Below are 27,059 nucleotides of genomic sequence, written 5' to 3'. Positions count from 1 at the left end.
ACCAAGTATTAGTGCAGCATTAGGTGAGTGTTCCGTAAAAAATTCATTGCTCTAGTACTAACACTTTTTTAAACAGTTTTTCCACCATTCGTTGTTGGGCTTGCAATTGCACCCATAGCTCAAAGTATTATTGCAGTAATAGGCGAGTGTTCCATAGAAAATTCATTGTTCTAGTACTAATACTTTTTTTTACCAAATAGTTTTTTCTCCATTCGGTGTTGGGCTTGCAATTACACCCATAGCACACTTTTTTTTTACCAAATAGTTTTTTTTCTCCATTCGGTGTTGCGCTTGCAATTGCACCCATAGCGCAAAGTCAAATTGTGGGGATTGTACTGAATACATTATATATATATATATATATATATATATATATATATATATATAATATATATACATATATAATGTATAAAATCACACACACACACACACACACACACACACATATATATATATATATATATATATATATATATATATATATATATATATATATATATATATGTGTGTGTGTGTGTGTGTGTGTGTGTGTAGTTATAATCATTTTAACACTTGGATTGTTTATCACACATCACCACAGGGGAGAATATGAGTGACGGAGAGTACAGTAGGTCCTGACTGGTTTCAACATCATTTCCAAGCCATTGACGAAGAACTGATACACAGTGGTAGAAATCACGATATATATACTACAGAGACAGTACGGACGAACGTAAACAACCGTATGAGAATACAAATCGTAAAATGTTTAAATTTTAAGGAAGGTGGTATCATATTTGTAAACAGTACGGGGTCACTGGCACTAATGAGTTTTTCGCCCCTCCTCTTTGACACCTGCCAAGTGTGGATTTGTAGTCTCCAACGGTCTGTGTGTTTGTTGGTACTATCCCTGGATTAGATATTGTGATTTCTACCATTATGTGTCAGTCTTTCGTCAATGAAACCGGTCAGGACCTACTCCCAGTCTAAATTTTTCACGTGATGTGTCATATGTACAGTAGTATATATATATATATATATATATATATATATATATATATATATATATATATATATATATGTGTGTGTGTGTGTGTGTGTGTGTGTGTGTGTGTGTGTGTGTGCGTGCGTGCGTTTTGTGCTTGCTTACGTGCGTGTAATATTTTCGAATATAAATCCTCAAATCTTCTTCTTCTTTTACTTTTAACGTGCTTTTATTCCCATTTTTGTATGGGGTAAGTACGATGCCTTCTTTGAAGGACTTTTTGATTTGGCTTTGGGGTAGACCTGTGGTCTCGATCGGCTGCCCTGCCTGACATCGCTTAGACCCCGGTACGTATGTTTCATGTATCATACCCGACCCAACGCCCTTTCTTCCCAGCAGCGAGAAGTTATTGCGCGGGTATGGCGAGTTCGACATTAATATAAAATTCACCATGTTTAGGAAACACTTCATGCCCATAGGGAATTACTTATGCACGTGTACCTACCCAAAGGTATAATGAATCCGACATCAGTGGGTTATTTGTGACTAAAAATTTGAAACTATAAATGACCACGTGTAAAATCAGTTGTAAATATTTGTATATATATACAGATATATATATATCTAAATAAATACATATATATGTGTATGTATATGTGTGCGTGTGCGAGTGTTTTGTGAGTGAACGAGCAAATATGCGTTCATAAATATGTTGCTAAGGCATTGACCATATCCTGTCTAGATTTATGAATGTGCCAAGTGTGACAAAAAAAAAATAATGAAGGAAAGAGACAATAGTCATCTTCAAGGGTCAATGAGTGACATAAAAAATAATTTCCCTCTCCTTACTATTGTGTTTGAATAAACACTGAAATAATAGTTAAATTCTGATCTTTCGTTCATGCCGTGAAAAGTAATCTAGGAAGACTGTACTCTAACTTAATCAAGCCTTACCATCGTATATCGCGTCTTGGTTGTAAATTCCGGCCATTCAGTATATTCTACCGCCAAACTCCTCTCCAGTGGAAGCTGGAAATTCGATGATCTGTTTACGAAAATTCTCGTCATGAGGAATAACACAAACGCGGTTATAATCCAGCTTATCGCGAGTTTGGTCGACAACGAAGCCATAATTCTTTCATTTATGACACCTGTTAGGGAAAGGATGTAGAAATTTTCAGAATAGGGATATAACGACTGCCAAGCGTGTTTTGATCGCCAGGACAAATTTGTGTAATTTTCCAAGAATTTCTCTGTATTTGTGAATATAAGAAGCACGTGAATATAAAAAAAAAAAAATAAGCATGCCGAGACGTTTGAAGTATAGAGAACATGTGTATGCATAGCTTCTAATGCATAAACAATTAGAAACAAAACATATGAAATCCTGAAGAGACTGAAACGAGTCTTATGAAGAAAGGAGAATAATGGGAATCCACGAAGAAAGGAAATAAATGACAATAATAAGGTACTGCAATACCAACTTGCCACACTTATTTTTTTGAAAATTAAATGAAGGAATAAACAGTACATCAGAAAGTCAATTAATTTATCTGATCCGTTTTGGAATAACACTAAAAGCGTCACAGTGCTCGCTTAAGGCGCGCTTTCTCTTTATCACAACAGAAACATGACCTGCAGAGAGAGGAAATGAAAACCCGCAATTTTTTTACAAGTGTTCGATATTTTTACCCAATTTACAGTTCATCTGTTCATCACAACGGTTGAGCATGCTGGATTCACCTGTCTGTTTGTCTGTCTACACACACACACATATAAATATATATATATATATATATATATATATATATATATATATATATATATATATATATATATATACATTTATACACACATATATATAAATATTTGTGTGTATATATATCCCAGAGCATTCACGGCAATTTTTATTTATAGATATTATTTTGGTCATTGTCCCTCGACTCAAGCAACTTTGTTGCACCTGTCAAGCTACTAAATCTGCTTTGCAGATTTTAGCAATACTTCGAGTAAAGAGAAAGTATGGAGGATTAGATTTCATAATGATGGCCAGGTAGATTCTCTGACAAATCTGGAAATTCCCACTGACAGGTCAGTTTGGTAGGCTTTCCTTGCTTTCGTGTTTCCATAGTCCTTTTCATTTCACATATTTCAAGAAGCATGTTTCTAAATTTGCTTGTGGACAAGTTACCTTATTTGTGTTGGTCTTCTTAATATCTATCGGGCCTGGGCTGTGTAAGTTTATTTGACTTTTCTTCCAATTGGGATTTACATTATTTGAAGTTTTGTGTGTTCAAAGTATACAACTTCCTGTGTACAAAGTTTTTTTTATATCCATGGTGTTCCTGGCCTTGTAAGGTCTTATTTCTTGTTTTAATAAAGTTCAATAGAAATATCCTTTGTAGACCACAATTATTACCAAAACTAATGTAATCATTACTTAGAAATGCGTTATGAGGAAAAACGTATGCAACGTAAATGAATAATCGTATTGTGTATGTCATCGAAAAATGAAATGGCATCCGTGAACGTATTTGTTACTCTTAAACTAGTCAAAGAGAAACGACCAGGCTTCTGGTGCTGAGAACAAGCTTTGCTTTAGCTAGATTGAGCTCATCTGCTATTTCGGGACCTTGTCCGGTTTCCAGAATCTTGTAGTACATCTTATCTCGGCTCTTCTGGTTGTGTTGCTTCAGGTTATAGCAGACGGATCAATTTCCAAACCTTCTTTAGGTATTTGGGTTGTACGCTCAATTGCCTTTTCATCTTTATTGGTCTATTTCCTGGCTTCCAGTTTGCGTTCAAGCCTCCCACAATAGCGTCTGGTCAAAGCTAAGTGGTTACTTCATGGTGGTCTATTTGTGAACGGTGAGATATTCTGAATAACTCTGCACATTTTGTTGTTCGCGTAATTCAGATGGTCCAAAACTACGACTAGTATGCTCATTAGGGCCTCTTTCATATTAATATTACGGTATTTACAAGAATTCTTGTTGCCGATATTTCCCATTGACTGAATTCTTACATGAAGTTCAAAAGAAACTATAAACGATTTTTGTGTATTTGTGAGACGGCAGCAATACATTAATGAATGTCTGAAAAAACACAACCAAAATGCAACCAAATTCCTGCAGCTTGAAGAAAGATATTATATTCTATAGAGTGTTCACAAGAAAATCTGCCAGTCTCTCATATGGGTACTATTTAGTCACATGTCTGGTTGATTGGCTGTTCTGATTAATTAAGACTGATTCACACCTCACGGACAAATTATACAGCCAATGTTACTCTGATAGTCTCTGCTATATATATAAAAAATTTTATATATATATATATATATATATTTTATATAATTTTTTTCTTTTGGAGGATCTACTCACCGCACCTGTTACCACACCTGGGCAATGCACCTGTATGTATCAGGACATGTGATACTTGCAAAAAAGACAAAAGCTGAATTTCGATATGAATTTTTATGATTTTTTTATTTTGTATTGTTTGTGTTTGTCGTTTTTATATTCTCTTATCTGGCTTTTGTGAATTTCTTTAGCTTCTTTTTTCTTCTTTTGTTTTTTCAACACTCTTGAAACTTCTCCATTGTTTCAGATGCACAGCAACCCGGGTATAAGTAGAATAATGGAATTGATATTTCTAATCCCTCATACTCAAGTCAAGGCACCAAGGAACCCTCTAAAAAGTGCGAAACTTTATTTTTTTAAAAAAAACTCTGAGGACACGAACAGTGTATTGCCATTATGCTAAACATATATGTTTTGCTTCATTAAGATTTTCAGTGCATTGTACAGTAAGTCTGGAAACGAAACATGTATAATTTATTGACGTTTGAAAATTCTTCTAAAAGGAGTAGCCTAATTCCCTACTTCTCTTTAATCAGTATTTTCTCATTTTTTCGATCTGAAATCAGATGCTCTTCAGAAGGAATGTTCAAATTTGCTTTATATTTATCTTTACTTTACATGAAGAGAACTTAAATACCTTGAAGAGTATAAAAATGTTGCACTCGCGGGCTCTTCGCTATTGAGGAGCTCAGTGCAACTCATTCAAAAGCATTTATTAAAGGATCTACAAAGTTAACTGTTCTGGCTAGCGAGAGAGCTTTCCAAGAGAGTATGCTGATTTTATCAATGGGAGAAAAAAGTTATCTCCCCTGGCTGGGTTGGTAACAGTGTGTGCTTGAAGCACAGAGCATCTTAGATAAGAGTTCAAACCTGCTAGGGGACTGCGATGTATCTTCTCCATTAATTGCCAGTTATACTAACCATTGCATTTGTGTTTCATCTTTTTCAGGGAACATTGTTGCATACCACAGTCAATCCCCTGAATTTGGCTTTCTTTCCTTTATATGTGCTAAAAATAAGTCTTTCAAAGTTCTGTAGTTCTGTTGGTTTTTATATTCTTTACCTTGCTCAGACCTTTCTCTTAAAACAGATTTGACTGACTTTAAAGCTCTCAACATGTGTGAAAACCATCTTACCTTGTTTTCATTGCCTTACATGTCAGTATTTAGCAAGGTTCTTCTCACTGATCTGAAAGTCGACGAGGTACGAGCTTTTATGGCTTCAGTTGAGAGGGTGAACCGCCTTACGTGCAAGTTTTTGTCCAGCATTTTCTGCTGAAAATTTCATGTGGAATATAATTTCTTGTTTATTACACCACACTTCCAGAGTTAGGGATTTTGTTCTTTTTACTTTTCACTAAAGAGATCCACTTTTTAAATAGTAAATACCATTGATTTTATGTATTTTAGACCACTCCAAAATATTTGGTCTGCAGACTGTGCACTAAGATGCAAAATATAAAAAGAGGAAAGCAGAACATATTTAAGAATACGGAATGACGCTTTAAAGATTTAGAATACTCCCGGAACAAAGCAGGTGAAATAAACCTTTGCCAGAAACAGTTGTTGAAATAAGAGACCACAATGATTTCGTAGGGAAAAACATACTCCTGAGAGAAATTAACAGGTTAGTGCTATTACTGCGGTTGATCTTTTTACATTAGCTGGGCACAGTTGATCCAAAAGATGCAACTCAAAAACCATTATACTTTTCCAAACTTATGCTGTTATATTGTTATCATATTCAAAGTGTTTCACTCTAGCTGTCTCTACATAAGTTTAAACATTTTATTCACTTAAAAACACCATAATTCGGTCAGTATACAAAGGTTACAATGTTTACTCAAAGATTTTCGTTAACTAACAAGAGCAAGACATCCAACCGAGCTTTCAGTTCCCATTATGACTAAAACTCTGCAACTTTAGAGTATTAAATTAATAATTAACTTATTCACTTGTAAAAGTGGCTTCAGGGGTTTTCAAAGCAAAGACTGAATGTGATTACAAAAATCACAGAATGGCCTGCCCCACTTTATCTTCCTCAAAATAATTTGTTTCTTTTTTTTTTTTCGTCTAAAACTTTTAATAATTACCTTATTCAGTCTAAAATCTACTAATTAACAGTCAACAAAATAATGCTAGCCCAGCAAGGTAGGCTTATTTCAAATTTTATATCAACAACCCACAAATGATTATACGGAGGAACATTTTTTAGTGAACTAATTTTTTCTTGCCTTTAAAATCTACTTATTATACTCTTGTCAAGGGATACGCAGTTGAGCGTTTATTCTATAAGGTTTGTAATCAACAGTCGCACGTACCCTCATTATTTTCTTCTAAATCGTTCGTTTTAAAATCATAAATATATTTGTTCAGCACTTTCTGTTATCGATCGGGGAAATTTCTTTTCACTCGTTACTCTTGTAGCCTTTGCTAAGATTGCATCACTAGTCAACACACCCATCTGGTGATTTCTTTTTGGAATGTTTGATAAACTTGAGTAACAATCTTATGATATCATAGAAAGATAAATCTAGTCGCAGGTACGCGAGTTTTATCTTCTCACCGATTGTGAAAATTTCAGGTGCATTTTTTTCAAACGTTCGTCCTTAATTGGATAAGCAATTTACTGACTGACTTAGCTAACCAAACATTCATTCTTGTGGTCTAAAAATAGAAAATAAGAAGTCTTTACCTTCTAAACAGGGTACACTAAACTTACGAGACTGGATGTGCGAAGGGACTTTTGAGTACTTTCTCCACTTCTGTCTGAGGCTCTACTGAACAGTAACATGCCGAAATAAAATATGCCTGCCCACTGAAAGTATATGAACACCTGTTCATATACTGTTCTGAAGCGCCTCAATTTTACTCGGTACCGTACCTATACATTCTTGAATTATTTATGTGAAAGAGCAGGAGTGCAAGAAACAGCATAAATTATGTAAGAATATTTGTTTTCGTATAATTCAAGCCCGAATTGGAGTAAGATGAGGTGTACGAAGAAGCGTCATGAATTTAGTATTTAGTGGAACATGGAAGAGACTGGGTTATAATTCAGATGCACTTTGCAATATAATAATAATAATAATAATAATAATAATAATAATAATAATAATAATAATAATAATGTAATAATACCTATCTATCTGTCACCAGTGAGTCCCAAGATCGATGCCGGCCGGAAAGTTGTTCTGGGGTGAGAGATGGGGGGTGTTTATATTTCATGCTAAGCGTCACGGTTTTACAATATTTGCATAAAAACAAGTTGGCATTCTTACAATTAAAATAAAAGCACCTATCAAAACGATTCAGAGTAATAAAAAAATCAAAGATTTAAGAGTTTTTTTTTTTTAAAGGATCCCTCAAACCATTAGCCCTTTTGAAGAAGATCCAGAAGTATAATGTAAAGAAGCGTGGGGTGAACATATTATTTACGTTCTTTTTGACAACACCACTTTCATTTGGTTTAGCACGTTTCGTACCGATCCCTCTCTCTGTATTCGCAGGTGTTGGCACCATAGACATCTGGCACAAGTGTCTGTTCTTTCATCCAAAGGAAGGGTGTCTTTCCATCACCTTCTGAATGACGCTGCATCCAATGAGGACAATCGGGATGTCGTCGACTCTAGATAAGTGAAATGACAATACTTGAGAAGATGAAGAAGACCTTTTCAAAGCTAATGAGGACGTTATTATCAAACCTTGATGTCACCCTTGCTAAACAAGGACATGACATTCAGAGTATGGCTTCCTTAAGAAGTCGTTTGGCTTCCCCGGAGGGGGGGGGATGTAAATGTTTACGTCTGCCCTCCTGCTTCGGACAGTGTTCGATTCTGCACAAGGCTCGCACATCTGCTGTAGAAACAGAAAGACACTTCACTCTTCCGCTTTCTAGGTTTCCTGGTTATCGCTCCTTAGCAGACATCAGACCGATTTAAATATCTAATTTGTAATTTCGCTATGAATTATGACTTTTTTACCATCGTTAGGATTGTATTACAATAATTTAAACATTGTATTTCATTTATTTGATGGGAAATCTCTGAAACATACTCCAGATAGCGATATTTCTTCTTGGATTGTTAGGATATATTCACATTTTATTTTCATCAATTATTTAAGTTACACAGCATGAGACTGGAATGTATTGATGACCTTTATTCTACCTGGAAAGAGAGAGGATAACATTTTAACTTAAGCCTGGAACTCTCCATTTTATGGTGAAGAAGAATATATATATATATATATATATATATATATATATATATATATATATATATATATATATATATATATATATATTTATATATATATATATATATATATATATATATTTATATATATATATATATATATATATATATATATATATTGCATAAAAAATGGGTAACTTTTGAATTGAATTTTACATCGCAAGAATCGAATAGGGGTCCTGGAGAATGACCCAGTCTTTTCCAGAAAATCCATTGATGTTATCATTCATTAGAATTATTACAGAGGAGTCTCTAGAGAATTTTCTACTTCAATGGTTGTTATGGCAGTCAGTAAGATACATTCACGACAAAGAGCAATGTACTAAAACGTATGATTTAAAGATTTCTCATTTCATGAATACCTTAGCTATGAAATCATCTTTGTGTGTGCAATTAAATAAAAAGATACACAAAATGTTTTCCTCTTTATTTTTTAATTAAGAACAAACAAACATTTATTATGAACTGAGTTCTATATATTGCACTAGTGATTCGGGTAAACCAAGCATTCTCGTGCCATGTGGTAATGCCCAGTGTGATGAGAGTTCGCTTCTTATCCTGTATCTTGCCCAGTGTTTGAGAGATGGAGGTTCGTCACTCAAAATCTTGTCAGTTATTATGCGAGGGTGGATGACGTCATTGTCCCACTCAAGCTCACGTCCACCCAGGGCACTTAAGAGTAACTGTAACACTCCAAGAGCGTCTGGAGGGTAGTCAATAGGGTAGCTGAAGAAACATGGACATAGCTGCTCTTGGCAGCTGCATGGAGTCATCTGGCCTATTGTACCTCGTGCATGAGCTGACAAGCGTCTAAGAGCCACTTTGAACGGGCACAGCTCACCTCCCAGGTAAGGAGTTGCCCCGTTCTGCAGCAACAAGAGCACAGCATCCTCATCACCGGCCTGAGCAGCTACATAGAGAGGAGACGCTCCTTGCATGGTCGCCAAAGGGGTGTCCACAAGCCTCGTGGCATCCCCACCTGGTTGAGGAAATGTCAGTTGAGAGCTGCGTGCGTGATCGATGAAATACTGAAGTCTGTGCCTAGCTTCTTCCGAAGAATCCGTGTCAGGTTTCCATGAGCTAAGAAGATGGGAAACTTTGGGCCCTAGGAGCGCAGGAGTCACTAACCTGTCCAAGCCGTTTTCACAGCGGTAAAGAGTTTCCATCAACTCTTTTATCACATCGGCATTCTGTAAATCTTGTTCTACAGCTATGGATGCTCCCACATAGAGAATATTGTGAAATTTTCCCAACCTGCAAACACCACCATTGCTCTCATAATGCTGGGCATGGTACTGTAAAACAGCCTTGAGGAAATCACCCGTGGCCTTTTGAATATCTGAAGAGGCTTCAAGCATGGGTGTAAAAGCCTGGACAAGTTCATCTCGACGTTTGCGGGAATTAAGGCAGTCTCTAGCGCAGGACGTTAAGAGATTGTCTAACATTTTGGGGGTCACTTTTAATCCGTTTCCATCCCGGGCACCGGCCAGAACTGCTGGCCACAATCTTTGGATGAAAGGGGCGTCCTCTCCACTTTGAGGACCCCAGTCCAACACCACGTGATATGGCTCTATGATATTTCTGCGAGGTATCATTTCAAAAGTCAAAGACCGAGTAGTTGATTGAAGAAAAATTGATAACGAAATATAAAAGTGTCAACGAAATCAAATTGTCTTAAGAATAAACTCAACTACTTAGAACTTTTAGGTTTCCGCTGTTTCGGATTGGTCGCCAATTCATTTGATTTTTCAATATTTAACCAACCAGTTAAGAAAAGAATGGTTCACTGGCCCAATTCAACACAGAACAGTTGCTTGGACAGCACAGCTAAATGCTTGATGTTCTTGTTTCGTCTAAGTTACTTGTGCATTTGCTTTTCCTTAAATTTCAATCTCTAGGGTATTTTACATCACGAGAATTTCTTTTGAATTCACTTCACATCTCCTAGCCATGACGTCAAAATTAGAGTCACTTGCAAATAAGAAGCTCCACAATCTTCTTGACGTTTCAGCGTCAGGAACCAGTAAATAACTACGACAGAGGCCAGACTTCTTGTTGAAATGGCCTAACCTGAAAGCCTAACAAGTGACGCGCAGGAGGGGCTAAGTGGAGTAGTATTGTGGGGGAAATGGGATTCCCTTTCCCCCCTCCATCCTTTATTCTTTCTTTCCTAATTCGTATTACTGATTTAGAGGCATAAATTTTGCATAGTGTTTTCCACTTTTGTCAAAGTCTTTTCATCATTTGTATTTCTACATGCATTAGGAGGTGAGAATGAAAGGACCAGTGCAGTATAGCATTTTGCAAACTTCCACCCCTCCGTTCCACAAGTAATGCGAGATACTTTTACACTACGGGGCTTGATTTTTGGTTCTTTGAAGAATAAACGTTATCAAGGCTTTATTTTTTGTAAATCTTACCTCAGCATGTAAGATGTTATTGTTTATTATGTTCTGGAAACGGCTTTAATTCCCAAAAGCCATTGTTTGAAACTTGCAGTAGATCAGGGCAGTCTAGTGTCCCTAGAATATATCACAGAGGGTTCGAAAAGCCAACGGAGGGAGTATAAGGGATAATCGATTCGATTCTCAAAAAGAGATTAAGAGTAAAAATAGTGGAGAGAGAGAGAGAGAGGGGGGGGGGAGATGGAGCAATTCTCATTGCCAGATCGCGTCACACTAATTATGTCTGTGTAAGGAAGATGAAATGTTTTAGCTAGTCCTTTACTAAATTATCTGATAAGAGTTTATCAATCGATAAATGTCTTACAGTGTCTCATACATTCGAAGGAATTCATTCCTCTTATGAAAAGCTTTCAGCAGGGTAGGTTTTGGATGTCTTCACAACAAGGTAAATTCCGCAAATATGAGATAAAAAAAAAGGACTATTTTAGATTGAAAACTGGTTGCTGTTGCATTTAGCGTTGAGTCTAAGAATATCCTACATAAAGTGTTTGTTAAGTATTACTCTAAATATATTTTTATAAAAGGAATTTGTTAAAATAAATAAAGAAATCACGCATAGTTTGGTGGTTTTGATCTATGGTTAAAGTACTTAAGTAACAGGGAATGAAGTCAGTCTTGAGCGAGTTAATTTAGAGACTTTAGTTACTGTACAGCATTTAACAGAGTAAGATACGCTGAAATCAGTTCCTTTATGCACGTGAACTTCTCACCTAGAGAAGCCATCCTTAAACTCGTGAACGAACCCTATTGAGGGTCTTTGGTTGCTATCCCTTCAGAGAAATATATACTTTTTGTTGATACTTTTGTGAAAGGAAGATATTTCCTTGTAATAAAAAATGTAAGTGCATATAAAAATATTTTTATTTCTCATAAGGACCATTTTCGTGAATTCATGTTACGAGGGAAACGCTGCATTAACTTTTGCTCACACATAAGTCATACTATGGGATTGTTGTCTGAACATAACGCCAGGTTACGTCGAAAATTATTGCGCCTTCGACTGATAGAAAATAAATTGTTCAGAAGCCAACGGTAAAACATATTTTTTTCTTTTTTGTTTGTCCCTGAGCTTAAGGTTTGAAAATATCTTGTTTTCTAGGTTGTCGAGGTGAATGTGTGAGAAAACAAAGAGTAACTTTCATCATTTCGTGCTTAGAGTAAGAGAATGTAGTAATATTTTGAGTTCGTTACGGCACTACAAACTTTCAGCTACTCTGTCTTTTAGACCAAACTCGATTTTCTATCAGTCACTTAAATAAGCGATATGATAAATTTCTTATCAGCAGATACGCCTTCCGTTGGGGTCTAGCTAGGTACACAAAATGGTCATGAGGCGGGGTCGGGGGCCCGGGTTAGGTAGGAGAGACAATATAACAGGTAGACTCGATATTGATCATGTAAAATGTTTCATCTGCCATGTGACATCGCTCTTTTTTTTTATAAGTGTCAGAGTTTTTTCAAGCTTTGTTAAAAGGTGGCCCATTAAAAAAATGGAAGATCTTTCATTATTAGGAACTGAAGAAAAGTCTTGTAGTTATCAAGCGCACACTCACACATACACTGAATTTGTGAACTGAGAGTGATGAGCCGTTGCAAAGGCTCGGGAAACGACTGGAGGGTTATCACGACGAGGAATACTTCTTTGATATCAGATAGCTGCTTCAATCGCCTACCGAAAGATTACGAAAGCAGTACACCATGAGATTCGCGTTCATCTCGGTGCAAGTGAAGGACAAGAGAGTGCCGATAAACCCCAGCACGACTGAGGTCTACAAGTTCTTCCTTGGAGACTGCATCATATATTCTAGTGCAATAGCAGTGAAGTTCATAGAAAGAGCCTGAGACGGGCAAAGTGGCGGGTCTTGATATTTCAAGAATTGTGCGTATGTATAAAAAAGATATACCGACACGTATCATGAGTGATTTTGCTTGGTAAAACCTTTTTACTTCGAAAATCAAAGCACGATAAAAAAATAAAAAAGTTATCCCCCAGCCACTGTAAAACTTTGGTCATCCTTGTTTCATGATTCGAAGTTTTAATGTCGAAATTCAGTAAAAGTAAAGCGGCAAAACCGTAATAATCTTAGTCTTTTCCTGGGTTCAAAATATAACTGTAATGACACAAAGACTGAACGTATATTTGTAAATGCCACGCACTTATTATCACAGATGGTGCCAACCCGATTTAAAGATATGAACGTAAGCTTTAAGAAGGTTTTGTATAATATTCTATCCGAAAACTTGAAATACAGCTCTCCATTACATTTCGCTTATCAGTTTCATCATCGGATCTTTGCACACAACAGCAGCGTCTCTGTACCAACATACACGTTTCAGTTTATCTAATCAGGCTTTGCATCCGTGGGATCTTCATTTACACGTGCATGTAGTTCCTGCTGTTTCACCACTGGACAGACTTTTTTCTTTACTTGGTGCGTGAAAAGCTGGTGAAGTGATGGTGTTGGTGGATATAAACTATCTTAAGTTTTACGTGTTCCACTATTTCACCAACTGGTCGACTGAACACGATCTATTTTCTATCATTGAATTCACAGCCACGTATCTGGCATCCTGGTGGCGCGGCATTTTTGTATGAAGTAAGTCATCACTTAACCAACACACGTTTGACGACTACGATAACCTCCCTAGCAGACAATGTTCATTTCTTACTACGTAAGTGGTAAAGTACGTGGAAAAGTACACAAAACAATGTACAAACTAAAGTCAAACACTATACGTGAAAAGTATGTGTAATCCAGTTTCCGTATTCATTAAACATAAGCAAAAGTGAAGCAGGATAGTGTGTGCATCCCTAAAGAAAAAGTGAATAACTAATATTGATTATTCAGTGAGACTTTATTTCAGTAAATCTTATTTTTTCCACACGTGGTTTTTACATGTGGTAACTGGCTTGTTATGCTTCTTTGATATGCAAGTTTTCTCATTCGGAATACTACTACTACTACTACTACTACTACTACTACTACTACTACTACTAATAATAATAATAATAACAGAAATATTGAGTGGTTTACGCCATTATGGAAGGGTCAGTTTTCTTCTATGAGCTAAAGTATTCTACTATTGTTACCGACTTCCAAAAGCTAACTATTATTATTATTATTATTATTATTATTATTATTATTATTATTATTATTATTATTATTATTATTCACAATGGCCATTCATTCTCACGGAGCAAGCTATAAAGCCAGCATACCACGTGAGTACGCAGAATGAAGGTATATTATTGGTCCGAGCTTCGGATCGGAAATTACCATCTCGACCCTTTTGACATCGCTATATGGGATTAATAACAAACAACAAATAACACAGAATAAAAGATGAGCGACATCAAGGAAAGGGTGTCCGTGTTTAGGGGCTACCGTTCTGTTTTGGACTCTGATGCAGCCCAAAACATGAGTGTTGGTTACACGATCCCCTTTCTCCTCGCAAGGCAACTCACTGTGGCACCTGAGAGAATACAACAAACGAAATGAAGGTTGCAACCCCCGAATCACGCCCATAAATCTCGCCAACCAGCCTTCCCAAAAATGAAATCAGTATTACCTTGACAGTTACCAGAACCGAAAGTACTTGATTACCGATGTAAAAGGTTGTTGCGTTACTGTGTGAAAAAGACATCTTGATTTGGTAAGCACAAAGGCGATGGCAAACAAGTGAGAGGAAGACTATAGTAAATCGGTTAGCCGACATAAGTAAACACTCCCATTAACAGACCTACATAAATGGAAGTGATTGTCTAAATTCGAACTTCCATAAGAGTTATTTCCAGCTATATATATATATATATATATATATATATATATATATATATATATATATATATATATATATATATATATATTATATTATATTTAGTGAGTTACAAATTGCAGTCATGTACTTTTTTTTTTTTGTTAGATAACGTGTCTATATTTTGTTCTATCAACAGATACATATGAAGTGATAAAGATATACACGACCGAAGTCCATGTGTCCGTACTCTGTAATGTGATGAAAATTACCTCTGATTAAAGGATTTGAAAAAGGCATTAACGACTTGACTATGGCAATTGACCAGGTAATTACGTTTTCTATTTACTCTTTATTAGATTGGTTTATATATTTATGGACTTAAACTCATCAACTACCTTCTAGAATAGTTCTATGTAGCATGGTCACCGGAAGTATCACCCGAGCTCTATACCTCCAGAATGAATAAAAGTTGTAACAGGTCAACTCATACACGCAGAAGAATCTAACATTAGAGGAATTGTGTGCTATAATTCAAATCTGTTAGTGCAAAATGTCCTTGAATGTTATATAGGAAAACGTAATACACCATAAGTTATGTGCGTGTTTCGGGCTTCTGGTGCTAAAAAAAAAAAGGAAAAACAAATGCATAAATAAATTACCCTTAACACCTATCCGGTCATCCTGTCGATGCATTTCCGTATCGTCGCATCAACTCGTTCACCCTATTATAGAATATTTCACTGACTCCGCGAACAGTGACTTTTCTTTTCTTTTTCAGGAGAGGAGTGTCGTCAGTGACCCAGAGTTTGTCAGATTAAGGCGCCCTAGAATGAAGAGATCGTCCCTGGGGCTTGGTACCTCGAGTAGTATTGAAGAAACTGCTGATCCCATTGTAACTGAATGTAATGGATCATTATCAGAAGCGAAAAATGGTATGACATACTATCAGAGAAGTGCAATATTTTTGTGGTAGGGATAGGTACGTTTTTCTGGGTGCTAAAATAAGTCCTCATACAAGCCAAATTCAATGAGCAGTAAGGTAGATAGGTCGACCTAGATAGAGTTCACAGAAGTTTGTGACAAATTATTGCATCACCTAAAAGATATTTTCTCTCTCCCAGCCTTTTCTGGTATGTACGTTTTGTGATTTACTTACCAAGAACTGTTAAACTTTGTATCAACAATCCATCGATAAGCAGCCCACGACACAATCTGACTCTTACATGCACTGTATTCTGACAATTGCCGACTTGTCAACCAGCCTTGTAATGGAAATGCCCAAATAACTGTACCCACACTAGAATTTCATTTATTTATTCTGTATTTAGCCTATTTTACCTAAGTCGAGAACACTACGATACGTATGTCTGTGTATGTTTGCAAAAAAAAAAAAAAAATTTTTTTTTCTTTACCGAGACAGAAATGCTTTAGTTAGCCATGAACTATGGTTTTGCAATGTAGCTATGTTTTCTTTGGGAGATTGAATGAAAAAGAAATCGCGATTTAAAGAGGCAACTATGAAGGTTTGTTGTCGGGCTAAGGAAAATGTTAAAAAAATGTTTAACTTCTAAATAATATTGGATAATATATTTAGCTAAACTTCAGCTTGCCTTAAGTCTACCCGTCTAGTTTTTCTTATTCTCTTGGGGTATGTAGAATGACGGTCCATGGTTAGTTCGAATTAAGCAATCTCCAGTTATAAATGTTTTGTTGCATAGACAATTATTGATAATATCAATATAACAGGATTTTAAAATTACACTTTTAATCAGATTACATCCCTCGACATAGAAATCAAAATTAATGACAACCGGTTTTATAGGCCCTCTATACTGTTCACTTCCTGAATGGCTATTACGAATACGATTCACTTGCGCCACTTCCCTACATTCCTTCACAGGTGAAGGGGAAGACGTATTATCATGTCCTCTGGAACAAAATCACCAAGGAAAGAAGTTGCTCCACGTGATAGTGGCTTTACCAGTCGACTACATTTTCTCCATGATATTCGTTCAAGAACAAGTTATGCTGAACGTATATGAAGCCAGGAAGACATCAGGTACAGTACATTGTATCTTTCCCATGTGTGTACATTAGAATTCTTAATGATATGTAGCTTTTCAAATGACCTAGGACTGGCATAAAACTTGGCGATTACTATGTAAGATTAACAGATTATGAGCGTGATTTTAACCGTGGGGTGAACAGGGTTTTTGCCCAAGGCCCATGCCTTAACAGGACTTGAAGCTAATTTTTTCCGGGTGCGAATTTTAGCCTATCTCTTTATAAAGGTATATGGATCTAAGTACTGTATTCTAAAACAAAAGACAGTAAGACGTTCCTTGAAAGTACGAAATACCATTTAAGTAGCATCTGGTGAAAAACAGAAATAGGCCTATAGATTACCAACATTATGCATCTGCACCAAATAGCATTAGGAAACAGCTTTAACGTATACGTACAGTGCAACTGAACAAGTAGACTAATGCACCTACATGCTCCTGCTTTCAAGTCTTTTTGCCACCTAGAATGTTCGCCACAAATTTTGACTTCAGATGTGGTGAGCGAACTGTGGTCAGAGGAGCAGGAGACCGGTCAAATGAGCCGTCAAGTGACCTACACGATGTCTTTGAATCTGGCCAGTTTCGGGTCGAAGACATCTTATGTCGTTGAGAAGCAGGTAACTATGATGCGCCGATTGTCAGACTTCCAGTTACTTTGCAAATTTATGCACAACAAAGATACACACTTTTGATGTACTAGTTACGGGCCCGCTCACACAGGCACAGACAGACACACTATATATACACATTTATATACACACATTATATATATATATATATATATATATATATATATATATATGTATGTATATAAATATAAGCATGGTTATTACGCGTCTACCTATGAATATGCATTTTGTCTTATTCCATAACAACTGGGTAACATTATCAATGATGATGAATACACTAAGACATTGTTATGCTAAATACCAAATTCATGTTTTTCGTCTCTGTTTTAAGATATTCACTCGTGTCCAGAATCACATTAGAATGACTAGCGCTGAATACTTATGAAGCTAATGGAACCCTGCTCCATTACAATTTAAAGTGTAAAATTAGTATATTAATAATCTTACCGTTAGCAGTTCAAGAAAATATTTTTGAGTACGCCATTAGACTAACTTATAGACTTACACAATTTTTTTTGTTTTAATTACTTGCTCTGACTCACAGAAATAATTCATAGTTTCTGTCTCACATAAACTGCATTTTATTAACCACGTTTGCTTAGTATTTGCAAAAATAAGGAAATAAGAGGGGAAAAAGCCTCAGGGGCTTTTATACAAGAATAACTCGCAAAAGCACTAATTCAGTAACCAGCTTTCGTGACTTACCTTAGCTTTTCATTTAATGAGAATCTCTCTCTCTCTCTCTCGTTGGAGTTCCCTTCATGTTACAATGCCCTTATCATACGCTCAGCTATTTAGCAAATTAAAATTTTCAACTTATACAACGTTGCGTGATTCAGTAATACCTGGTACCAGGGGTCTTTCCCTTCTTTTATTTTGAAAGTTTGGAAAAGGTTATTTTAGGTTAAGACGGCCTTATACCGACAAGTATCTTTTTCCGAAGGTTTTAAAGGGAAAAGAGGGCATGGTGTGGGCCTCTGGATTCGGCCAATCAGCTGGGATAGTATACATTTCCTGTCAAACTTCCAATAATGGACTACGCTCGTTGGTCTAAGAAGGTCCCTGAATCTCTTTTAATCACCACACGCGTTTGGGTTCGGTGCCCATGCTGGCATAAGGTGTTCCTAATCAAATCAACCAATTATGGCAATCAATTAGTAATCGTTAAATCTCTTTGATGATCTTAGTCGCATATTTGCAATCCTGATAACCACTTTCACTGCACATAATTACCCTTCAGCAGCGACCTTAGTATTCGGGAGGGTACGTTGACCCTCGGAGTTACTCTAGCTTTCTCCAGCTAGTCTTAGTGCTTTTTAATTAGTCTTTACCTTCGTTAGACGATGAGCTCAACAATCCGTTCCATTCATTCTCTATTTATTCGTCTTTCTCATAATAACATCATTCTTACAAATGTCATTGTCAACCAGGAGAGAACTGAGATTAGATCCATCTTCAATATAAGCTGGGATCTGTAATCAAGGATCATTTTCCGATCGTTACGGTAATGAAAGAAATCTAAACTTTTATTTATTTTTTCCCACGGGACTCATGCGATATCAGTTTGTATGAGGCTGTGACGTATAGTGGATGCACTGATGAAAGGAAAATTCTATTTTTTTTAATCTGTCAAAAACGTAAAATATTAGTTCTTTGAAACTCAGCCTGGTCTTGCTTCTTCTCGCTTTTCCTCAACAAGCTTTTAAAATAGTCGGAGTTCTGATTTGCTTCGACCCAGTGTCTGAAACTTGAGATAATATGAATAAGTTTCTAACGCTTGCAATCTTCGTAGCAATAGAAATGAATCCTTTTTAACACTCATTAAATTATATTTTTTTTCATTTCAGTAAATACTGAGCTACCGGTTTGCTGCTAATTATTCTCTTTCCGGTGGTTATAATCAAGGCTGCTATTCGCTTAACAACGGCTTTCTTTTCAGAGTTACTTGACTTCTGTTAATTTTCCTTCAAGCAGATACACTTTCCGGTGGCTAAATTTACAGATCAAACCAAATCCCTGTTAAAGATATTTATCTTGTATTAATGTTTTCTTTCCAGTTGTTATAATTACGGACAAAAGATATTAATCCCGTATCGATGGATTTCTTCTCAGTGTCTGCTGTTATAGATATTAATCCTTTATCAATTGTTTCCTTTTCAGCGGTCGCAATTACAGAGCCATTTACCCTGTATTAAAAACTCTTATTCCAGTGGTCACGATTGCCAAGCCACTGATCCTCTATTAATGATTTCCATTCCAGTGGTTACAGCACAGCCAGACTGGACAGTGCTACGTGGTGGCAACGGAAGTCGTCAATAACGGAATCCCTTATGCTGACTCGTTCTCAATCCTATGTCATTACTGTCTCATCAAGGAGCCAGATGGAAGAACGAAAGTCACTGTTTGGACTCTCGTCAAGTATAAGAAGCCTGTCTGGGGAGTCGTTAAGGGTAAGGCGAAAAGTCTCAATTAAAAGTACCTCGTGAGAGTTGATCAATTAGTTATCATCTGATTCTCAGGCGCAAACATTAGTACGTTGCTTGTAGCTTATAACAGTATTACGACTTCAAGATTCATTGACTTTCAAATTTACTCGTTTTTAATATGAATGAAGTCAATGAATATAAGGAATTAAGATTAAGTCATACTGTGTTTTCCCCAAGTAACGTTACGCTGTTATTTCTGAAACTGTATTGTTCATGCTTTAGTTGTACTGAAAAGGGAAATTGCCTCCCTGCACATTAGTTGAGGTTGAGCCAATAAAACTTGTTGTTTTTCTCTACTTTACAAGTGCCATGCTGTGTCCATCGGTGTTCCTTTCTTCCTGTCTCTTTAGCTACTTAACAATCTATTAATATGTAATTTATGTGCATCTGTTGACACGCAATAAATCTCTGAGAGTATAAACTCAATTTTCACATAAAGTATGTGCAATTAGACAGTCTGTGCTTTTTAACACATCCGATGCACTTAGCTGTACACCTCTTCACAGGCATGCTGGAAAAGAGCGCTTATAACGGAGTGGAGGCTTTCCAAGCAGAGCTGCTTTCTCAAATTACCTTGGTCGTCGAGAGATCGGAAAGGAAAGGCAACAGACTCCCACCAGCTCCTCGATCCAAGACGCATACTCGGTCTCCCTCTTATGTATACAAGAGGCAAAGATTGCAAGGTTATTTTCTCTCTTTTAATTTCCTTAATATAAAAATAAGCAGTAACATGCACATACGGTAAAGGCATTTGAAGGGCCTAACGTTGTGGAAGTTTTCTGCCTAATGGGTTCAGATTCAACGGTGAATATTGTCATGTTTTTTTCTCGAGTCACCCCATATCAGAGGAAACTGAGTGTCTGCATATACTGAAAGTTTTATGTTAACAGCAGCGCACCCGTACCGTAAAAAATACGACGGTAATATAAGAGCAAGTCGAAATGGCAAGTCCTGATCCTAGGGAAGTTACCAAAGCACGTTCATTATGCATACTTGTATAAAGTCACTAGTGAGAGTGGCTAGCACCAGGTCTGACAACTGTAAATCTAAGTGAGGACTTTATCACTTGCGAACTATCGTCGTTATACACGGAAATAATAGACATATTATTGCTGTACATTGTATATTACACAGAGGAATTTATAGACGATGATTACTACTCAGATTTTTCTCCTCAGGCGCTGTGACAAAGGAAACCGTCGTTGAGGATTCAAATTCTTCTCGCAACCTGTGGATAACAGTGTCGATGATAATGGCTTTTGTGATGCTCATTCTTAGTAATTATATTCTGTACAGTAAACTCCACACGTTGGAAATGCGTTCTGAGCAGAGGGCGTTGAAATCCAAAACGAATAGGTAAGTTTAAGGCACATATGTTTGCGTGTGCTTTTCCAAAGATGATGTTGGCATGACTGAGTGTGACGGGGGAAAATTATTAGCAAGTGCATACATGGTTTAGGGATGGAAAGAGGGAGAATGTTGGGGGAAAATATCTGGTGGATCCTGATTCTGAGTCTGCAAGCAAGAGAGGGTGTTGTGCAGAGTGATTTTAATGCAAAAGTGAGCGACAAGACGAGACGATGTAGTTGGTTGGTGTAGAGTGGCTGATATAAAAGAGATTGTAGTATCTTATGAAAATGCGTCCAGAAAGGGGCTTGATACGTTTCCCAAGAAAAATATCCGATAGTTGAGGAGACGAACGGACAGTTAAGTCAAGCCTTCTTTATAGACATGAAGCGTGGTTGTTGAATGTGAATGCTATGAAAATGCAAGTGCTATTTAAATTAATATAGCTTTTATAGTATTCTGGAGTAGAGAAGCTGAATAGGTGAGAATGTATGGCTATGGAGAAATGATTTATAGTTACGAGGATTAGATGGGAAGAAGGAAAGAGACGCCGAAAGATGTATTGGCTAGACGCCATAGAGGTAATATTACTAAGGAATGAGTTTCTTATCCGAAAAACGTGATAGTTTACAAGATAGAGGTGAGAAATGCAGTATGTGTATATGATAGTGATATGCTTTTATGAACCTTCTGAGTAGGCATATGAAGAGGACCATTTTGTGGAAGTTGTTTGCTCAGTTGATTCATCCGAATTTTGACAATTATAAGGTGAATGTGGGAGTGACCGTTATTTTCTTCTTTACTTGACCACCCCATTAAGAAAATATCTAGTATATATATATATATATATATATATATATATATGTGTGTGTGTGTGTGTGTGTGCGCGCGCGTGTGCCCATGTTTTTGTTCTGGTTTTTATCGCAAGTGCGTGTGGTTGGATAAGTAAATACCAACCTAGTACGTCTCTTGTGCTCAATATCTCTTTTGCATGATTATTGGCGTTATTGTTCGATTTCCTATTTTCAAAGTTCGTTCACTGACGTGAACATCTCTCGTGAGGGTTTCATAAGCTTCGTGATTTAGGTCGTCCTGTTAGATCCCTTGGTCTGCGCTGAGCTTTCGTGAGATTGGAAACAACACAGGTCGGGAGCATAATCCAGAATTCAAGGAATTGTGTATTATGAAATATAGACAGAAACTGATGTTTGGGATTTGGGATTTCAGCTTCTGAACAGTTTATATATTTTCTTATTTAATATGGACTAATTGCTTAGCCTCAACATTGTCTTGAAGCTTTTTTTTTTTTTAGCGTTTTATGGCAGTATTTATCAAACCCCGTAGTTGGGAAGTGCCGTGTGCGCACCTCATGCGGTGCACTGTAGGCATTACTTAAGGTTCTTTGCAGCGTCCCTTCGGCCCCTATAGCTGCAACTCATTCATTCCTTTTACTGTAGCAATGTTCATATTCTTTTTCTTCCATCTTACTTTCCACCCTCTCCTAACAATTGTTTCATAGTGCAACTGCGAGGTTTTTCTCCTGTTAAACCTTTAAAACCTTTCGACTATCAATTTCCCTTTCAGCGCTGAATGATCCCAAAGGTTCCCAGCGCTTGCTTGTTTTGAAGACACTAAATTTCATATCGCTTTTAATCATACATACTTTTGCAAGTAGGTTATTTTAGACGATCTCCCCTACCTCAGGTTAGATGCGGGCAAGTTATTCGAAGACAGAGAGAGCTTCCTGCTGCACCATCCGGAGATTCAGAGCGACCAGATGCTAACTTGGAAGGCGACTGTTCAAGAGGCCAGCCAGAAGCTACTGCAGGTAAAGCTTCACCTTTAGCTTTTGTATTTCCAGTGACTTTGAAATTAATAATGAAAAAAAGTTTTGTCTTTTGAATTTTCATATATCTTATAGTAGGATGAAAATGGGTTGATTAGCATCTTTCGAATTATCAGTGCTCAGGTACCGTCCAGAAATGAGTTCATCTCACACACACACATATATATATACATATATATATACACACACATTATATATATACAGTATATATATATATATATATATATATATATATACATATATATATATATATATATATATATATATATATATATATATATATATATATATATATATATATATATGCACACAGTATATGTGGGTGTGCGTGTGTATTTGTATTTGCATTGCATAAATATTATGCAAGCACAAATACAAACACACACACGTATATATTTGAAGTGACAATTAAAAAGCGAAAGATGGCAACTGTAATTTTTTTCTTTCTTGTTTTCCTCTCAGTCTTCTCCCCCTTAACAGTTCAGGAAATTCACATTTTCCACGTAATCACTTTTTTTACATTATTAAGAGTGCAATATGTTTCGTCCATGGGACGAGGTGGCGAGCCCCTCTCCCCGTCCTTTCATATTCATTAGCACCCCGATTTTCTACCTTAAAAGAGTCAGGATGGATAGCAGGATTATTCAGTCAACATTCTATTGAAAGTGGCAATTATGAGACTAAAACAAGCTTTAATTCAAATACATATAAGTTATTTTTAATGCCCCAGAATCACGTGACCATTTCAGATATAATTAGGTCTAAATCGGAATCAGGATATTCTCCTTTCTCCAGCCTTTGCTGATCTATAAGCCCCTTCGTCACATGGGGATAGAACCCATGGCAAAATTAGACTTTGCTGTCCGCCCTATTATGATAATTTTGCTGATGCTTGGTTTTGGTCAACTTTCTTTGGCTACTGAAGCCCCTCTCCCCGAGTATAACGACAACGAAATTAGTCAGCGATTACCCGTGCAGTGGCGGGGGGGTTGGCAGAGGTTAGGCTATGAATAACACCGAAAATGCAGCAGGGGTGGGAATCTCGTCTTCAGTTTCCATGATCGTGTACACTTATTTATTGATTTTATTCAATTGTTTATTGTGATTTTGGCCTTCTTAACGCTTTTCGAATCGAATTTTCTTCTTGGATACAGATAGTTTCCAGATATATGATGCATATACCATTACTGAGAATAATGTAATTCCGTTTTATTATAATAAAATTTGATTGTTATACAGTCGGTATTCCACGATCTTTCCAATTATGTTCCACAAAATAATGTCATCTCTGTTGCTAAACCACCTTTGGTTGGATCAGTTGATTCTATCACGCATATGCTTGAATTTCAAGTCAGTGGCCCCTGTGGGCTTGCTCCATATGAATGGGGTTCATCTTCTGAACAATATGCAATACAATACAGGACCGTCGAGTACATTGGAACACCTCCTTTTACTGGGAAAAATGACATCCTAGTTTATATATCATGCATCAGATTATCATCCTCATGAATGTATTCAGCTTTAATTCAATTGATAAATCTTGGAAACTATTAAACTTAGGTTCTCTTGACAGCACAACAACGCGGAAATCATTATCTTAACAAGATCGAACATATGAACTTTGACGTGACAGTAAGGCCATCATAGCAAGATAAGCTGTGTTGATTAGTATCAGAGCAAATTCATATATCGAAAACCTTGCGCATGTAGGTGTGTTTAGCAGAGAGAGAGAGAGAGAGAGAGAGAGAGAGAGAGAGAGAGAGAGAGAGAGTGGTAGGGTGTGTTTATAATCGATATCATGTGAGTAACCTTCGTCTCGTGTTAGCACTTGAGACGGATCGATAGTCAGGTGAGATTGCGTCTCCAAGCCATGTCTCGAGAGCTTTTAACTCACTTTGCAAGAGACATTCGAGACATCGAGGAGACATCTGAGATGTTGTTCGATATGATGAGCTAAAAACAACAGCGTCTCCGTCACTCGAATACACAAGAGCGCACATTTTAGCGAACTCTTAATCACTCTGGTTGCATGGAAATAATCTCGAGGCGTCATGACTACTTATGAATTGTATGTTGCTTTGACACAACAACATTTCTGAATATCCGTTTATTTAGGTTATTTATTTTATTTTAACGTTATTTATTTGTTTGCTTGTTTATACCAGTTTCATCTATAGTTAATTCTATTTATTATCATATCGTATCTTTTTTCCCCTATTGCTTTGGGACCTTCTGTGGAAGCCTGATAGTTCCATGAACGTTTAATTATATAAAACCTGTAACCTTTTATTTAATCCTGGTCTTTGACTGATGTAAACTTCATCAGCAGATGATAACTTTTTGCATCATGGGATGAGCAAGCTATTTGATTTTTACAAGCCTACCAAAACTATAAGTACTTAACTATATACACCTATATCGCAGATATTTGTTGTTAACCTGTCTCCTTTCCACACTGGTCAGTGTTCAGGTTCTGCAGAAGTAGCATCAGCCCAAGTACACGGGTTTCCCCCAAGTTAGTTCTGTTTTATGGGCTCTTAAATCCTTAGGGTGCTGTCGTATTACAGCAAGAAGACTTTCATGTACATATATGAATTTAATATCCAGATGTCCATATTTTCATATTTACTCTCTCTCTCTCTCTCTCTATATATATATATATATATATATATATATATATATATATATATATATATATATACATATATGAACATATATACATATACATGTATTTACTGTATATAAGTGTATGTATATATACGTATATGAACATATATACTATATATGTATATATATATATATATGTATATATGTATGTATCTGTATGTATGTATCTGTATGTATGTTCCTTATACCGCTGTTGTTCGAGCAACAAAATTACAACTATCTAGTGCCGGTCAGTACTTGGGAGGGCAACCAACTTGTAAGGTTAGCCGCCGTCGGTACATAAGCCCCTTCAACATCCATGTTATGGGGCGTGGGACTAACAACCTCTCCCCCAAAAAGGGCATGCTGAAACCGGAAGGTGCTATGCGCTCTGTGGTATGCTGTTAATTTATGTACTAGTTCAAGTGTTGACTTCTTAAAAACATGCTAAGAATAAATTCCCGTCTGGAGATAAGATATCTGCCCTATCAACCAAGGCAAGATAAGTTTGACCACACCATTACCTCAAACTAGTGACTTTCTTTCTGATGATTCGTACCAAAATTAACCAAAGATTTTGTCTTCCTCGCTTATCAAAGCTTTCTATGAAAAGCAAAACCTTTTCCAGGATGGAGGCTTTATTTAGAATTTTGCTTCGTTTCAGATCCAAGAATCGTTAGAGCTGATGTTGAAGAACATCAGAGAAAATGAAGAGGCCGTTTACTCCACGCTGCAGAAGTACCGTGACGGGACCGAGACTTCAGGGAAGGGCAAAGAGAACGGTGCTGAGAAAACAAACACAGAGCGGGCGCCCCCTACCGAGGGAACCACTTGACATAGCTGATGAATGGAATGCAGTATATTCATTGCCACATTTAAGGTTTTCTGAAAACACTAATGATTCTGGTACAGTATTCATTATTATTTCACCCTTCGAATTTACCTTTCCCCTTGGTATGATTTATAACAGGCCCGTCATCTGTTGCACAAATCGTTTGTGTATTAAGACAAGTTTTAATTTTTCTCATATTCTTGATGATCACTTGACCATCTCATTGCAGCGTAATCTTGAGCAGTCAAGAGCTATAATCAAAACGTTATTTCCCAAACCACTCTTGATGTCCGTCGAGAAATGATATCACAGCTAATGCAAACATTCAGAGAGTTTGCCATGCCCACCTCACCAGCATAACCAGTTTTGTTAGTAGCATGTGTTTAAATAGAAAACCAGGACTCAGAA

The 27,059-nt window shown here is 36.7% G+C and overlaps 2 protein-coding genes across 7 annotated transcripts; one reads left to right on the top strand and one right to left on the bottom strand.

Annotated features, from left to right (window-relative positions):
* On the top strand, positions 1–27,059 carry LOC136839566 (protein Aster-C-like). Of its 6 annotated transcripts, none has more exons than XM_067105825.1 (10): positions 1–23; positions 14,999–15,127; positions 15,581–15,734; positions 16,703–16,861; positions 17,358–17,482; positions 19,755–19,944; positions 20,487–20,663; positions 21,159–21,336; positions 23,032–23,155; positions 26,484–27,059. In XM_067105825.1, the coding sequence occupies exons 2-10, from the start codon at positions 15,113–15,115 to the stop codon at positions 26,652–26,654; spliced, it is 1,293 nt and encodes a 430-aa protein (XP_066961926.1). In that variant the 5' UTR covers positions 1–23; positions 14,999–15,112; the 3' UTR covers positions 26,655–27,059. The 6 variants fall into 6 exon arrangements, with proteins under 6 accessions (XP_066961926.1, XP_066961925.1, XP_066961922.1 ...); XM_067105824.1 differs by lacking the exon at positions 1–23 and adding an exon at positions 12,707–12,810; XM_067105821.1 differs by lacking the exon at positions 1–23 and adding an exon at positions 12,726–13,242.
* Positions 8,991–10,639, bottom strand: LOC136839565 (uncharacterized). Its single transcript, XM_067105819.1, has one exon. It carries the CDS (start codon positions 10,171–10,173, stop codon positions 9,037–9,039), a length of 1,137 nt encoding a protein of 378 aa, XP_066961920.1. The 5' UTR covers positions 10,174–10,639; the 3' UTR covers positions 8,991–9,036.

This window comes from Macrobrachium rosenbergii, chromosome 6, assembly GCF_040412425.1.
Source record: "Macrobrachium rosenbergii isolate ZJJX-2024 chromosome 6, ASM4041242v1, whole genome shotgun sequence".
NCBI classification, from domain to species: Eukaryota; Metazoa; Arthropoda; class Malacostraca; order Decapoda; family Palaemonidae; genus Macrobrachium; species Macrobrachium rosenbergii.
This window is presented reverse-complemented; position numbering and strand designations above follow the sequence as displayed.

Bases quoted from the DNA above. Each gene is read 5' to 3' on its own strand.
- LOC136839565 (XM_067105819.1), bottom strand. From the start codon at position 10,173: ATGATACCTCGCAGAAATATCATAGAGCCATATCACGTGGTGTTGGAC.
- LOC136839566 (XM_067105825.1), top strand. The intron at 17,483-19,754 runs GTAACTATGATG...TTTCCATTCCAG, and splicing joins CTTATGTCGTTGAGAAGCAG to TGGTTACAGCACAGCCAGAC. The intron at 23,156-26,483 runs GTAAAGCTTCAC...GCTTCGTTTCAG, and splicing joins CCAGCCAGAAGCTACTGCAG to ATCCAAGAATCGTTAGAGCT.